Below are 17210 nucleotides of genomic sequence, written 5' to 3'. Positions count from 1 at the left end.
CCGAGTTAGAATGTAAACAACCCTGAATTCATCAGGTCTGCCATCACACAGTTCTGCCATAGAAAACAGACTCACAATAATCAACAAATGATGAGCAGCAAAGGTCATTTTTATGCAGAGGTCACTGCTTGATGTCAGGAGGACAGCTCTAGACTACAAATGAACAAGTGATGTTAAATATTTGACCCCAAGTAAACATTAAAGTAAAACTTTCAAATGTGAAAATATAACCACATATTCAGAAAAAAGAATTAAATATATTATAAATATAATATATTATATTACATTGAATATAACATTGAATTTCTTTATTATAAAGAAACGACTATTCTTTGCATACGTTTTAATGGAAAGTGCTTTGCGATTGAAGGAACTTGAGGGGGTTATTTCGTTTTATTTTATTTATATTTTTTTAAGTATAGCCCATTTGCCCTTTAATGTTGATTATGCAGTCCTGAAAAGGTGACACAAAAGAGCATTCCCAAACTGCTGTCACTGCATTATAGCTGGTCTGAGCTGCAATGAAGATAACATGGCGACAGCACTGTTTAATTCTCCGGGCCGCTATTTAGAGAGCTTAGTACGGATATTCCCAGACACACACGCTAGTACTGATAAGTCCTTGCCTTTATAAAGAAGGAAATCTCCAAGCTAGACATTTTCTAAGCTTATCTATCTAATTACACACCATACAATGGAACTTAGATAAAGCCTGCTTTGATCACCTCCTCTGCATTGTTGCACATTTCCTTCAAATGTGTGAATAAACTTGGGATCATAATAGTCTTAAAAGCTGTCCCTCAGCTGCAGACATCCATTAAATAAACATATGTTGGAGCCACGCACCCTTTCACAAGGCCATTCCCAACCCCCAGCCTTTTCATGAAACAAATTGGAAATAAATGGTTTTGCCTAGATCAGGAACTCATGATCTCTCTGTAATTATTAGCCAAAATACACCTATTCTCTCTGTGACACTGTCATCTTTAAACAAATCCCAATTTCACTTTCAGTCTCTATTATAGTGGTTGGGCATTTAGCACAGGCCTAGACCTGCCAGACTGCATAGAATGGATTGAAAGAAACAATATGATTGGCCCTGTCAGTCATGTGTGTTACGCAAATTAAAGGAAATCACATGGTGTCAGGATAAGATGTTATTGATTTCTGCTCTATATTAGGTGATAACAGAGTTACATGTCAGTTTTTTTTATTCATGCAGAATGTGGAATCCTGTCAGGTGTGTGTGTGTGTGTGTGTGTGTGTGTGTGTGTGTGTGTGTGTGTGTGTGTGTGTGTGTGTGTGTGTGTGTGTGTGTGTGAATACAAATATGCAATCCTGTCAGATGTATGTGTGTGTGGGTGGGGGGGCGGGGTGATGAGGCCTTTGTTATGTCCTACTTTTCATTTTTCACAGCATTATATTCACTTAACATTTATATATTCCATTAATAGCCACATCTGTTTTTTTTTCATGTCACTCCTCATTACGTTTATAGTGAGTATTCCTGTTTACATAGATGGCCCTCTCACCCACACGCCGAGCAAAACGTGGAACAAGATCAATGCTCTGCGTGACCAGTCCACACAATCTGAAGTCCATACAATCGGTACACAAGTTCACAATATGAAGGCTAACATTCTCCTTCCTGTCACCAAGCCCACTGTGAAGTGGCAGGATGGAGGTATGGTAGGGTGGGGTAGGGTGGGGTAGGGTGGGGAGAACAACGTTAAAGGCATCATTTTTCGCCTTGCATAGTGTATCACTCAAATGTCAGCCAACTATGTGTGTGTCAACTGTTCATGGCGCTTTAGTGAGCCCAGTCTGTTTGCCCTCACACCCCCCTCTATTTCTCCTCCCACCAGCTGTGTTTGAGGTGGAGGTCCAGCACCCGGCCCTATGAAGCTATTCTCCTCACACCAGGGTGAAAGCCGCTCCCATGGAGGCTGCCAGATCAATGCAAATGTGATGCATCTCATACATCTATCCTGGACAAGCTAGAGGTTGTGTTGCTGATATTAATAGCACCCTAATTCCGACCGCTAATTAAAACATTATATGAAATTAAGGTGCGTGTTATCAGGTTATTGTTACAAAATAACTTGAATTCGGTATTGAACCAGACTTTACAGTTGTTACAGAATCACAGTGAAAGGATTCCACTTGATATAAAAAAATTATTCGTTAAAAGGGACAACGTGAAGAACTTTTGTATTGCAAAACTCACTAGGCAATATTACAAACGTTAAGCCTTGTACTATATTACTATATTATGCAATAGTCTATATTGCATTTGAACTGGCGGTGTCTTCGTTGTATTATTTCTTGTGTCATAAGAATGAATTAAGTCTAGTGATAACGAGCTTTATCTACAACTACCCAGTCTACGCGTATGCGTTAGCAAAATGTAGAGTGTGTTCAGAAACCATGAGCTGTCGGTGGTGATCCTATACGATGTTGGGTGCTGTGGAGTCACGGCGCTGATCATTGTGTCTCACACTTTCTAACTAGCCGTTTCACAACAGCGAGGAGAGGAAACGAGACGGTGCCACCACCAGTCCAGAGGAGCTGCAGCGCCCCGAGGGCTCTTCTTCCTCAAGTCTGCGCAGGAGTGCGAGACCACGATCTCCAAGATGAAGAAAGCGTGTGATTTAAAACGATCGGTGAAGTTTCCTTTATATCCAACGACTGCGTGAGCAAGAACTTGGAACCTAAAAATAAATCGCGACACTTCGCCTCACGACGACGAAAATACACGCCGGTCAAGGAGATCGAAGTAGACTATCATCACATCTGAGTTCAAGACCTGTTTCGTTATCTCCGAGACGTTTATCTGTTAAAATCACTTTCTTCACGCTTCTTATCTGGGACAGACTACGTAGAGAGGACACCATGCGGGACCGACACCAGTATTTTTCGCCTAGTTGAGCCGTGGTGTATATAAAACTAATTTTGGATTATTGATACATGGACTAACACGTCGGCTCGGTTCGGTGTGGACTCGGGTTGTCGTGCGGTTGTAATCTTCGTCCCGGTTCCGAAACTCAACCGCGCGGATCTGGGGAGCTCCATGTATTCGACAAGGTCGGTGGTCGTTTGCTTATTAACCCATGTGTATAGTTTATTAATACATGTTGTTCAAAGTGAGGATTTTGAGACGCAAACACGATCACTTTATCGTTGTTGGAATTGATCATCCAACATTTTATGCAGTAGCTATTCTTTGTTTAAGAGGTTTGGAGGACACATTTAACGTTATTTTCAGTTATTTTCACAGCTGTCAGCTTACGCATCTACATGATATATATCGACATGATGATTCGTTGGGAAACTGATTCAGTTGCACGTTGTATTTTACTCTATCCTGAGCTAGACAGTTTTATGCCAGATATTTGTCTTCTTTTCATTTTCTGTTTTTAAAACTGGCATTTCGTTTATGCCATATTCAAGTCTAGGGAGCAGCCACGTCATGCATACTGTAATGCTGATCAGAATGACAAATTGTTATTTACTGAACTAATCTAGGTATATTACGAATAATAAATGTGTGTTATCCTTATTAATCTTATCGTTGTGAAGATGTAGACCTGGAATACACTAAGAATATGTGGTACATTGATGTGCATATACCTGTAATATTTAGTGCTGCCAAAAAGGGGTCAGAAGTTGGTATCATAAATTAATTTTTAAAAGTTGCCCTAATCCTCAGTAAGGCCGTGCGCATGAGAATGTATGCCCGGCATCAATCCTCCACAGTACAAGCGCCATCTATTGGCCTGTAAAATATATGGTCTGAAAGCCTAAATGAATGGTCGATGTGTATATGTGCTGATTATATGTTTGCACTGTTTAAATACGAGACATCTCGTACAGTCGTAAAGATATAGCTCTCATACCTCTCTCAGCCCCTTATGTAGATGTTATGTTTTTTTTAATAAGGCACCAATCTGTAGGCCTGTATGACATTTATATGACATATATCAGCTTTTACACATTGGAAGCATGGGTAGACAACAGTTGATATAATGCAATTTGCAAAAATGTAGAGAGAGGCCATTTAAAGCCTGTGTTGGACAAATAGATCATATTAACAGCAAAACACACCTCTGTCAATCACCTCATTGTCTCGTTCGTGAAGCTGGTAGTCTTATGAAATGAACAACATGACAGCTTTATTAAATGCCCTGTTGCGTTTCTGTTCATGTTGAACAGTCATTGTCTGTGAATACCTGTAAATAAACAGGCAAGTGTGCTGTATATTGTTAGGGCTTTTTTGATAACCTGTATGCTGTTATTATTTCTTGACAGATGATTAGACCAATGATGAGATTACATTAAGTCATCTTTTCTGGCCTCACTGATTAATGTTTCCTCTTAATTTTTGTTTAACTGATAAACCCATATTACTCTAAAGAATATTGTTTTTTAAATGAATGCACACATTACATTAATTAACAACAATTGTCCCGTGATTGTTGCAAAGCTAATGTTTATACTGAGGATACCACTGGGGCACTAATAACCAGTGCTTTACTGATTTAATGCATGGAAAATATGAACCTTTGTACAGTGGGGAAAACAGTGTGGGCTGATGCATCTCTTACTCTACACTGCAACAGAGTTTGTCTAATTGTGAAGACAGACAGTAGGAAAGCTCAAAGCAGATTGCTGGTTGCTAAGTTCAGAAGATGGTTATACAGTCTTCTCAACTAATGGCCTAGTCTCCAATACAAACTGTTCAGACCCTGTGTGACAAAATGTTCTGATGCATTAGAGTTCTGCACTCAGCGGATTACACTGATATATTGTTTTGTGCGCATTAGTCTGCACACTCTCTGTATGTTCTGGTCTGGCTGTGCCTTAGACTGCATATAATTTACCCAATGGGATCTTACGCTGCTGTATTCCAGTCGTGTTTCTCTGAAATTAACAGGCTGCAACATTATAGTCTAGGCTTTTATCGAGACCATACATTTTTATTTCTTGAGTGCAACACATGGCCAAGACTATATCCTGACCAACAAATCGTCTTACTAGCAAGCTTCCATGCCCTCTGGACAGTCTTAGACATTGCATCTATTTGGGTTGTGATAAATGATTGTTTTACACAATGTAATGGTCATTTAATTACAAAATACATATAATAAGTACAGTACAAAAAATAATTTCAACTTGAACGACTCGCAGACATTAAACCAATCATGCGCCCAACTATAAACTAATCATGCTTTGCAGTGTATATAACAATCTTTTTATCATCTATTCATTCCTAATAATAATTACATGTTAAAATAATCAAATCGTAGGCTTAACACTATCGACGTTCAGTCTTTTGTACCAGCACATGTGGAAGAAACGAAGTAGTTTGCTTTTCAAACGCAGAAGTGTAATTTGAAGCTGCTAAGAGAAGGGGGGCGAAGCAGCGATGTCTTATTGGTTCGGTTAGGCGTGTAGTCCAAGTCTTTACTCCGGTACTGGAGGATCCATCGCTCTTTATAACGCGTGAGGAGGAATCTCGGGGGTGAAGCAAGCGCCAAAGCGACGAAATCCAGCAGAATATCACTCAGCGAGATCGTTAACAGACGGAGGCATGATTTCGGAGTGCATGCATTCGTCTACAGCAATCCGGAAAACTGGAGTTACTTGCCACAGACTAACTGGCTTTTCTTCACCTTGCTGACGGAACCAGGGAGAGGAGAGGAGCGCTGCCCCGTGCTGGATGGATGGTTATGGGGACAAGAGCAGGACCTTCGGCCCTAGAAGTCGGCAAGATTCTCGTAACATTTCTCTACTTATTTCCAGCAGGTAAGTCAAATGTACAGGCATCTCAAACTACTCCGATCACACAAATCTTTGGTTTGCTCCTATAGTGTCGCGTGTATTTAACTGCAGTTTAACGCTGTTACCTCATTATTTTGGTTGTTACACACACAGCTTGGCTTGCTGAGTACAATTGAAGTACTGCGGTACTTCGGCCCTGTGGCCAGCGTGGTTCTGTCGAAAGGTTTTCTTTGCAAACTGAAATTGGCCACTATTAACACCAGGCCAGCTGGACCCTGCTGCTGTAGACGGGCACTACACGCGGGACGCTTTTCATATTTAAACAGCAGCTCTGCGCAAATCTATGTTCGCTTGTGTGTGTTTTTTTTTTTACAGTTTACGACTGAAATGTAAACATGGAAACATCATTTTAAAAAGTATTACCTTGGTTTAAATCCTGACACGAGTAAGTGTTACTCGAGCGTTCTCCAGAGAGTCGTGTGTTTGGGGTGGGGAAACATGTTGGCTCTCAATATCTAATGAATTATCGGTGTTTTTAAACACTACACGTAGTCTTTACACGTAGTCTACACGTCTTTAAAACTTTCAGCCGGGCCAATAGCTTGCTTGGATTTGAAAAAAAAAACTTAAATACATAGTTGTAGCGCTAATCGGGGAATATGTTGCATATGATTTTGTATCTTATCACTTTGTCGTGTTGACTCCAGACGACCGACTGCCATGCAGGTGATGGTCGTGGACGCTTGAGGTTATTTTGTTGCTGTATATCAGATAACAAACCAAGCGTAATGGCGTATACATGCGATAATGAAATACAGTTTCAAAAAGTATGTATGAGTGAAATACACGTTGAGAGGAACAATGTTAAGGGACGAGATTAAGGCTACTAGAAGATAAAATATTGGCCAATACCGCTTAAAGCCAAGTGAGGAGTGTAGTCCCCTCCCTCCTTTTTTCCAAAAATCCTGCCGCAACAGGTAGTCTACTTTTGTTGCAGCCCTTGTAATTCAATATGTGTTTGAAATTGCATTTGCCTTTGATTACGGTCTTTTGCAGTGGACAGGTGGCTATCTTATATCCAGTCTGACCTGTGGAATGGTGAGACCTCCTCTCAGTTGCACCCTCTGGTACTGGAGCCAGTTACTCTCTAGAGATCCTGTTTCTTTAAGGGAGCTCTCCTCCCCCTTCCATGCTGGCCTGCACGCCTGATGAAACTCTACCTAATCCCTTTACACAGGGCTAATTTATGACTCTGCTGGTCTCTTCTCAATGGCAAATTACATTGTCTTCATTCAAAGCCCTGAGCACCGCCCCCTTCACTCACTCACACACACACACACATCCAAACCACTGGCCTCCTTCGATTAGAACCAGCAGTGAATTCTTGCAGAGGTACATTTGTGCCACCCCCTCCCTCCATTCTGAGGGGGAGGTGACTGACACCCGCTGTGTTCTAACTCACAAAAGCTCCCCCCTGTAAATCTGCTTCGCAATGCAAAAGAAGAAAGAACTGGGGTGAGAATGTATGCAAATTTGCACTAAGACAATTAGCACTTGTAACTGGCTGACTTTTAGAGCCGTTTGAATTCTTTCTTCCCATTTGTCTCAGCGGGCCTGCTTTGAGTTTTACACTCGACTGAGAAAATCCACTCAACATCCCACTCAAATATTTGATGTCAAGCAATATCTTGATAATGGTGAATGCAACACAATGCCAGCTTTTTGTATATGTACCCTGAATCATTTATCCTGAAGTTATCAAGCCACTGACTGAGAGTGTGACATACTCTGCAGTGGTTTTTATTTGTTATAGGCACATCCACATCTTCTGTGCTTCGTAGTTTGGTTCTTCTTCAAGTTACCGAACACAGTGGTCTGATGTTGTAGCTAATGAAGCACACTTGGTTGATGTTGACAACACCGAGTGTTGGACGAACACTTTCATTGGAATGTTTGCTTTTTCACTACACTAAAAAGCAGTTGTGTGAAAGTGCTCAAGGAAGGAAGTGCAACACGTAGAAGCAGTTTATACACAGATTAAAATCAAATTTGTTTTTGGTATGTTTCTTTGGTATATTTACAACCTTGAAGATAGTCGCTTTGCTTCTGTGTATATGCGTGGCGATATTATTCTGTGAGATCATGGCTTCTAACGGATTTTGTAAACCGCTTGCTTCATTTGGAATCTGCATGAATTCAATTATTTCTTCAGAGTCCAGTGCAGTGACGATCATGTTCTCTTTGTCTCTCCTGTAGTCACTCTGCAGTGTAAGATCCTCAAGTGCAACTCCGAGTTCTGGGCTTCCACCCCCAGCTCGGGCCCAAGGGAGGAGTTCTGCACAGCCCTGCGAGTCTACAACAGCTGCGTCCGCCGCACAGCCCGCACCTGCCGTGGCGACCTGGCCTACCACTCCGCCCAGCATGGCATCGAGGACCTCATGACCCAGCACAACTGCTCCAAAGAAGGCCCTACCGCACAGCCCCGCGCCCGGACTCTCCCGCCCCCGGCTCCGCCCCTGCCTGAGGCCCATGTGCCCTCGGATGGCCCTGAGGTGTGCCACTACGAGCGCAGCCTCCCACGCCACACCGCACCACCCAACTACACCCACTGTGGCTTCTTCGGGGACCCACATCTTCGCACGTTCAACGATGACTTCCAGACCTGCAAGGTGGAAGGTGCCTGGCCTCTCATCCACAACAAGTACCTGTCTGTGCAGGTGACCAACACTCCGGTCTTACCTGGCTCAGCGGCTACGGCCACAAGCAAGGTAAGCACACTCTGCTCACCGCATTGGTGCGGAAAATACTTCCAAATGACCATGAAACTGATCTGCCACCCTGACTTTAAAAATATGGGGATTTTGATATTTAGAGCATTTACTGGTTGTGACTGGAGTAATTACACTGACTCCTGTTGTCATTCCTGTTCCTAACCATTACTGTGGCAGTTAATGCAGCTTCTCTAATGCCCCTATCTCGTCAAGTTAATACTAAAGAGGCCACAAAAGGAAGCAGATATCAGACAGACTCGAGCTGGACTCATACTATGGGAGCCTTTCTTCTTACTCCTTCAAGCAGCAACATGTCACAGTCACACGCGGTTTCTGGTAGACGAAAGCAACGAGGCAGCTAAGCTCCGGGACATGTCTGGGTGTGGAGAGGCCAGCAGGCTTCTCGAGTGCAGAGTCTGGTTAGCGTTTGGAGCCAGTCCCTAGCAGATGAAGACGCGATAAACAGAACAATTGATGAGGTCTCGATAAGGCCTTTAATTCAGCGGTGGGGGGGTTGGGGGAGTGAAAGAGCTGTAATAACTCAAAATGTTACCAGGCCTCTGCCTTCTTGATCCTTTCTTCATGTTTTTTTTCTTTCCCAGCCTGCCATGGCGAACGTTACTATATCTGTAGCGCTCCTTGCCATTGTTTGCCTGTGCATTAAGCGCCTTGTTGTTTCAGCTAAGTGCTTGGTCCGTGCGGGAAACCGGCAATATTTTCTCCGCATTAGCTGGCCCCCATACCTCATAAATTATCATTGTTTTGCTTCATGGTACATTGGCTGAGGCCGAGGGGGAGGGGGGGCAGGGAGCCGCCCCTGACCGGCCAGCTGCAGGGGCTCGGGGTGAAAGTGCAGCGCGGCCAATCTGTGTGCGCCATTGGCGGTGGCTACTTCATTTATTCCACATGCGGCGCACCTCCGGCATGTGGGCCGGGGCAGCCACGCCGCCCCCGACACGTCCCTTAGATGGCTGGCTGTACAAGGGAAAGGACCGGAAGGGGAAACATAAGAGACCTTTTTGGCTGGGGCCACATTTAGAAACAGACCAATTTTCCTTCATCAAGATCCGCTAATGATACACCATTAAGTAGATTGACCACAGCTCTTTGTTGCAGGGGTGGGGGCTGGGTGGGGAGAGGTGGGGGGTAATGATATTTTTGTTAAGCTGAGCCTGGAAACAAATGGCAGGTTGGGAGGTTGTGAGGCTGCTCGGCTCTCGACAAAAGGGAAAACAAGACTGCGGGCAGATGCCACCTGTGCAAACAAGACCTGCGCTGTTTATTGATGGGCCCTCTCGCTTTGAACGACTTCCTGCTGCACCATGGACAACTGGCTGGGGTTGGAGGCCTGCAGTTTGCCTGAGTGGGGTGATTTGCAGGGTGATTTTGTTGGTTTGTTATCCCCACCTCTGCCGTCCCTACCCTTCCCACAAACACAGACACACACACACGGATTCTGCAGTGCCAAGGTCACACGGTGACAAAAGCCCGCTGGCGTTCTTAATGAAAGAAATGCTGACCAGAACCAGAGTCAGGAGCAGCGCTCCGTAATTAGCCCCTGTGCAGGCTGGGCTCTCAGGGCTGGCGCTGGTCCACCTCCCTGGAGCAGAATCTGGGCTTCACAGGCCATGAATGCATTGCCTTTGTGTCTGCACACTGAGGCCTGCTGTAACATAGACTGAGAGCTGTGTTTCTCTGGAGCGCGTTTACATTAGCACCCCCCCCCCCCCCCCCCCCCCCCCAAACTGCTGGCCAGTGACATTACGAAGCAAGCTGAGGTCTGCACGCCTCCACACCAAACACGCTGGGAGTTTAACAGGAGCCAAAGCTAGAGCACTAGCCACAGCTGGAACTGCCTCCTTTCATTCGCTTTACGCAACAGGACATTTAAAAATGATTCATTAAAACAGAGAGATGTATGTTTTTTCCTTAGTTAAAGCACCAGGAAGCCTGAATCTGTGTTTTCTTTCTTATTACGTTAATCTGGCACTTCTACATAAGTGTACATATACAAAGTGTTCCCTATGAATAGCACTTGAGAGATGTATATGACTTATTATGCCAGGTTTTCCATTCTGATGTAAAATGGCTGATCCTAATGCTCTCTCAAGCTTAGGTTTTAGTGTACCCAGCAAAAGCTACACTGACATTAAGTACAGGAGAAACCTCCATAGTAGATTGCCGGTAGTAGACTGCACATAGTAGACAGCCTAAAATTCACCCCGAGAGAAGACATTAAAAACGTACCATTCCATCTGCATCTCTGAACGAGGTGTACCCGATGCTGAAATTGAACTATTTGCAGATTCTTTATTGGTAGGTTCATATATGTCCTTTTGTGTGTCAATCCGGTTCTCCCTGAGTTGGATTCAGCTTGACTGAGTGGCAGAACATTCTGTGGGCCTGTCAAACAGCCGTGCTGAGACGCTGCCTGGTTCATCGTGTTTCCCAGGAGTATACTCTGTTACCCGCTTTCCCATTTGGTGGGGTTTTGAGTAGTGTGTTTTTCATTTAGAATTTGCTGAATGTGTAATATAACACCCTAGTTCAGTTTCATGTGAAGATTTGTAATATTTTTCATTATGTTCAGCGCTTCATTTTAAGAAATATAAAAGGGAATGGCCTATTATATGCAGCTAGCTACTTTGGGAGATATTTGCCTATGTACTTCATGGTGAGTGTGTGAAACTAGGCTGTGTATTTGCATTTTCCCAGTTCCCCTTTTTGTTGAGCACCATGACAATTCAGTGCATTATTCACAATGGAGGTTTGGAATAACATCTGCAACTTGTTGCATCTGCATGCAGAAACAGGCATGTCTGAGTGACTGACGTTTGTTTGTTTAACTTGTCCTCCAGTTATCTGAACGGTATGCTCATGCATTTTCTTCTTTGTTCTACAGCTGACAATCATCTTCAAGAACTTCCAGGAGTGTGTGGACCAGAAGACGTACCACGCAGAGACGGACGAGCTCCCGGCAGCGTTCGCCGACGGCTCCAAGAACGGTGGGGAGAGACACGGGGCTAGTGCCCTGCGTGTGGTGGAGAGGGTCCCCGGCCAGCACGTGGAGATCCAGGCCCGCTACATTGGCACCACTGTGGTGGTGCGGCAGGTGGGCCGCTACCTCACGTTCGCCGTGCGGATGCCCGAGGAGGTGGTGAATTCGGTGGAAGACCAGGAGAATCAGGACCTCTACTTGTGTCTGCATGGCTGCCCTGCCAACCAGCGCATCGACTTCAGGACCTTCCGAGGGCGGGTCGTTGAGAGCCAGGGTCGGGCCGGGCCAGGAGCCATGGCCCACGGCTTCACCTATCAGTCAGCTATGGCCAAGTGTAAAGAGCGCCTCCTGGTGGAAGACCTGTACTTTCAGTCCTGCGTTTTCGATCTGCTCTCCTCTGGAGATATCAACTTCACTCTGGCCGCCTATTACGCCTTCGAGGACGTCAAAATGCTGCACTCCAATAAGGAGAAGCACCATCTTTTTGAAAGGGATACTGGCATGTTTAACTCTGCCACCAGGGCATCTGGTTTCATCTTGTTGATGCTCCTTAACCTCTTAGCCGTATCTTATTGGACTGAGTCGTGCTGTTCGTGTCTGTAGTCCCATATGGGTTCCATTGTTGTGTTGTGATGGTTGTCATAAAGCTTTGTGTCTGCAGAGCGTAGCCCCTGCCGTTGTCTCGTCCAGTTTTAGCAGAGGCAGAGCCCGTGCGTTCACCCTGGGCTTTTGGTCTTGTGCCAGTCATCTCACGTCCCACCACCCCTCCCCCCTTTCCCCCACCATGGACCCATCTGTGTGCCATCGTTGTCGAATGGACCTCTGTTGAGGCAGCGCGGGAGTAGCAGTGCACCTGCGCTCGCTGGCCACGCCCCTCACACTGCTCGTGGGACAGAGAGGACTGTGGCAAGAGCCTCCGGAAGAGATGCTACGGAGTGTATTAAACCTTGCCTGCCCCCTCCCAGACCCTGTTCCCACTGAAGTCAGACACCTCTGAGGAGGGCTATGGGGGGGGGGATCCCCTTGCAGAGAGAAAAGTTTGGGAGATGGTGTCCTGCTCTCTCCAATGCCAAGACAAGTGGCGTAGCGTGAGTCTTCTGGAACGACAGTGCAGGACATGACGGGCTTTTATTAACCTCTGCTGAAGGAGGGAGCCCTGTTGGAGCTTCTGGCCTTTGATGAGGCTCCAGCTCTGGAAAAGACACAGGCTTGTTCGGGAAGACGTCCCCAGCCAAAGCCGTGTCGTATCAGTGAGCCATGTTGTCTGCATTGGGATTAACAGGCCCTAACGGCAGGCCTTTCTTGTACAGTGTGTAAGAGACTGAGTCACACTCGTGTGTTGTTGAAAAGTTTTGTGCATTTGTGTGTGTGTGTGTGTGTGTGTGTGTGTGTGTGTGTGTGTTCTCGAGGGCTATAGGAGTTAAGAGAAATATTTCCAAACGTGTTTATATTGCACCCAGGGTTCTAATTTCACTCTGGCGTGGTGGTCCATGGGTCAGTAAAGAGATTTTCTGCCTCCCAGAAGTGCTCTCCTGCATAAATTGGCAGTCAGGTTGGAAAAAAAATCCCCCATTTCATGGTCTCTGTGTGTCAGTCATGGTGTCCAGTATATTTAAAAGACATCCACACTACTTAGGCATACATCTCTTGAAATATGTAACATTGGTTGCCCAGGTTAATTTGGACTGTACAGCCCACAATCTGGGGAAACACACAAAACAAGCATCCTAAACTTTGTGTTTACTAAGTAAATGTCATTGTTTAGATGGGAAATCTTGTAGTCCAAGCCATACAACTGGTGTGAGACAAGAGAACCTTGTGTTTAGCACATGTACTTCCAAGAAAATACAGTAATAATTAAGACAGCATCACAGTGGCTATAAGCACGTAGCTAATCCACTAATATAGTGGCTAATCCAAAGAGGCAAATTTTTGGCATAAGACATGGGACCCACAACCACCACCAGGCCGATCCATCAATCATCTTCACTGCTTCTTGAAGAATAAAGTCTCACTCTCCATTTCAGAAGCATGTTGACATGGCTGTGCGGTGGGCTCCGTTTGACTCGCAACTCTGTAGATCTGTGAATTTATTGTGAAGGCCTTTTGCCAACGAGCAGACCGTGGTGCCAGCGATTTCCCCCAACAGCTGAGCTCTCCCCTCTGCGTCTCTCATGGGACATTTGCGGTCCGCTCAAATATTTGGGTTCAGACCAGACATCCTGGTTGTGTATAATACTGGAAGGTGCTGCTAAACCAGAGCGAGCTGAACGGACTTTTCCAGTGTAGGGACACACGGAGACGTACCACACGCATTTCTCCATTTCTGAACACGGTTGAAGGGGGATCATCTCCTGTTGTTAAGCTAGCAAGCAAACATACAAGCATACACAAAACACACAGCCAGCCCCTGCTTTTCCAACACCAAACATCATTGTCTTTGTCTCTAGACTGACCAGTTTTTTTTTTGCTGCTGTTGTTTGGTTAATCTGGCAGATTTGTAACAGCGATTAAGAAATGCTAGCTGAGAGTCTGCTGTGCTAAGGTTATGTAGGACATGTTGTACCATACTGCATCAGCATGCATGACTACACTATGGCCACCTGTCAGTCTCACACTTAGTGACTTTGCTGAGTGGTACAGCCAACACATGGAGTTCAAAGGCTGCATAAGAGATGATATTTCTCTTGTTTTTTTTTTTTCCCCAGACCTACGTCCAAACTACATTTCCACTAAAATAGCCATTGGGATCGGTTACATCTTAACAACTGACTCTGTTAACAGTGTTCCGCAACATCATTAAGAGTGTTAAGAACAAACTAAAACAAACATAATTAAAACGGAGGGAAATGTTTGAGTAATTTATTTCTACACTGTAAGCTTGGACAGGCCCTAACTGCTATGGAAGTCTGTTACCGTGCAGTTTGTCCATTAGTCTCAAAACAGCAAGAGAAAAAATTCTGTCAAATCTTGTGTGGTGTTGCCAGTACTCTCTTAACAGTGTAATGTGAGTTATAGATATGTTTGTGAGTTATTGAGTGTGCAGATGATGTGTTTGAGTGTTGTGTTTGAAATATTATATTTTGTTTGTATGAGTGGGATCAGCGAATGTTACCTTTTTAATATAAAGGGATGCTGTGTACATGAATACCTCGAACACCACAAATAACACTAGTGGATCTCTAAACACCCAGTTGTTCTAGAAGATAAAAGGAAGGTTATTCAAATCAAATGCAAATAGCGATTTAGTAAGACATGAAAGATGCAGTTTTGTGGTGTTTGTGTTGATTACAAAAGCACTTTATGTTTTGTTTTTATTTTGTTCCAACTCCAATTTGGTTGAACTTGATTGTGAATGGAAGACAACACATTTGTAATATTAAATATGAAAAACAAAAAATTAGTGAACAAAAAAACTCAATATGTACTGACAGTGAATGGGATGAGCCAGACAGATCAAACTGGTTTTGTAGGATTTAAATGGTGCCACACTCCACCTGTACATACTGTAAATTATTTATTGAACAAAAAATAAAAGTGTCTTGTTGAGTTGTTTTGAACGAAGGCCTGCTTTTCTGTGCTTTAAAAGGGTTGGCATTGGGTGTACAAACAACTTAATTTACCACTTGCTATCTGTACGTGTTAACAAAGCGGCTGATGCTAATAATCTACAGCTTTTGGAGATTGGGTTATACTGCCACCTGCTGGTTGCATCTGCACAAGCAATTCTTTCAAGGTTTATACTAAATAACAAACAAAACAAAAAATGGCTGTGCTAGCTTCTACATTATCCCAAAAAGAACTTTTCCTTCAGGCACATAAGACAGCACTAACAAAACACTACATGATGTAGGAAAGTTTAATACATACAGGTCTATAAACAGTATGTACAGTGTAGTTCATGTGAACAGTGGCTTTTTCACAAATATAAATTACTTTAATTGGTTTGTCTCGAAGAGCAAACACAGGTTTGTGAAGTGCAGCACGGAGCATTAGGGGAGGGAGGAGTCCAGCCCCCTCAGAGCAGAGCCACCCACGTCTCCAACGTAGACACCCCCACCCTCCAAGGTCCGCCGTGCGCACGGCTGTGCTGCTCCCACATATCAGCAAACTTCATATAAAGATCCGTTTAAAACCCCCAATGTCCCGACGAGTGACTCCATCAACCACTAGTCAATACTGCACCGTCTTCGGTTAAGACCGTGAAAAACCATGCACCATCCTGGAGTTTCATTCAGACACAGGAGTAAGGCACAGACGGAACGGGGGAGAAGGAAGAACACACCCGGTGAATGTTGTTTACCAGCATGCCAGTCTGTGGTTTTTGGCACTGAACCTAGCGAGCCCAAAATAGCTTCACATTCCTGCTTCTTTCACACACATCTGTGCATTATATTCAAATACATATAGTGCCGACGTATCCATTTCAAGGTCAAGGATATCGACATTTCACAACAACACTCACATACAAGAAAAAATAATCCAGAGAAAAATGTCCTGATGTCTTCTCTGCTGGAGATGGAACACTGGTAGAGTACTGTACTTTTAGTGCAAAATATAAAGCTTAGACAGTACTAACCAGTACTGACATTACAGAAGAATGAAATGCCACATTTGTGTTAAAAACTCCTATAGCTTTCACATTTCAGTTATCTAGTGTTCTAACATTGAGGTCAGCACAGACTCTGAACTCTGTCCAGGGGGGTTAAATTAGGCCCCACAGATTCGGCATGCTGAAGGTTTGTAAGAACAGATTTAGCTGTACGCTAATTTAGTGACCGCTAGCTTCCCAATCATTCCATGAGATCAACAAAAACACAAAGGACAAACACACAAGTTACAAGACCTAATGGCCAGTTTTCTGATCGGCATGACATGCCCGAGGGAGTGTGGGGGTGTGGATAGTCGAGATCAAACCAATACAGGATGAAAACGTCTCAAAATGTTACGTTAACGTCCAAAGGTGCGATTTTGGACCCCCACCATCCACTCCCTCGACGGGTACTTTCATGGAATTCACAAAACTAATTCACTGGGGAGGGGGGTGAGGGGTGTTAATTGAGAAAGTAAATTAAATAAATGGCAATGTAACATCTGCTTTGGGAACTCTCCCTTTTCTACTAATGACTCACCAAAAGACAAATTTATGAGGCACTTCCAAGCTTCCAACTCATTTCAAAGGCTTTTTTTAAAAATTATTACTCACATAATAGTCCATTGGACTAACCCCATTTTGTCTTTTCCTCAGTCCAAACCTCCTGACTTGCACCTCGTCTGTGATACTCGAGTGAAACCTCCAGATGCTGGACCAGCAGGTTATATCAGAACGAAGAGACCCCCCCGTGTCTAACTCCGTCCCCCAATCACGTCTTTCTGTTGTTCCAGTTGAGGTCTGCCCCAGATTTCTGCTCTGCGGTCCTCTCGTGGGGCGAGAGGCACTCGAGAGGAGATTTCTGTGCTTGTGGCGAGCGGGGGTCCATAAGTGGAGGGGGTTTGTCTGGGTAAAAAGGCCGATAGTGGTCAGGGCCCGCCGGACCATGGTTCCCTGGCAGCCCTCTGTGGTCAGGCATCCTTCTGAAGTCCTGAGAGTGACCTGCTCCCGCATGGTAGTTTGGGGAGCGATACTCATCTGTCCGCCTCCTCTTGGGGTCTGGATGTCT

The 17210-nt window shown here is 44.5% G+C and overlaps 2 protein-coding genes across 9 annotated transcripts in view; one reads left to right on the top strand and one right to left on the bottom strand.

Moving 5' to 3' along the window:
• Positions 1–1877: 1877 nt before the first annotated feature.
• Positions 1878–15110, top strand: rgma (repulsive guidance molecule BMP co-receptor a). 2 transcript variants are annotated; one of them, XM_076991301.1, is made up of 5 exons: positions 1878–2003; positions 2512–3084; positions 5690–5805; positions 8038–8549; positions 11455–15110. In XM_076991301.1, the coding sequence occupies exons 2-5, from the start codon at positions 3071–3073 to the stop codon at positions 12151–12153; spliced, it is 1341 nt and encodes a 446-aa protein (XP_076847416.1). In that variant the 5' UTR covers positions 1878–2003; positions 2512–3070; the 3' UTR covers positions 12154–15110. The 2 variants fall into 2 exon arrangements, with proteins under 2 accessions (XP_076847416.1, XP_076847407.1); XM_076991292.1 differs by lacking the exon at positions 1878–2003 and having other exon boundaries at positions 2462–3084.
• The window catches only part of chd2 (chromodomain helicase DNA binding protein 2), a 33722-nt gene continuing 30707 nt past the window's right edge, over positions 14196–17210 (bottom strand). For all 7 annotated transcript variants that reach the window (XM_076991230.1, XM_076991255.1, XM_076991280.1 and 4 more), the window contains one exon: positions 14196–17208. In XM_076991230.1, the coding sequence (XP_076847345.1) occupies positions 16914–17208 (295 nt within the window). In that variant the 3' untranslated portion in view covers positions 14196–16913. The remainder of the gene's footprint in view (positions 17209–17210) is intronic.

The sequence above is a fragment of the Brachyhypopomus gauderio genome, chromosome 2, assembly GCF_052324685.1.
Source record: "Brachyhypopomus gauderio isolate BG-103 chromosome 2, BGAUD_0.2, whole genome shotgun sequence".
NCBI lineage: Eukaryota > Metazoa > Chordata > Actinopteri > Gymnotiformes > Hypopomidae > Brachyhypopomus > Brachyhypopomus gauderio.
Note: the sequence above shows the minus strand (reverse complement) of the source record. Positions and strands in the feature narration are given on the sequence as shown.

Bases quoted from the DNA above. Each gene is read 5' to 3' on its own strand.
- rgma (XM_076991301.1), top strand. The intron at 5,806-8,037 runs GTAAGTCAAATG...TCTCTCCTGTAG, and splicing joins TCTCTACTTATTTCCAGCAG to TCACTCTGCAGTGTAAGATC. The intron at 8,550-11,454 runs GTAAGCACACTC...TTTGTTCTACAG, and splicing joins CGGCTACGGCCACAAGCAAG to CTGACAATCATCTTCAAGAA.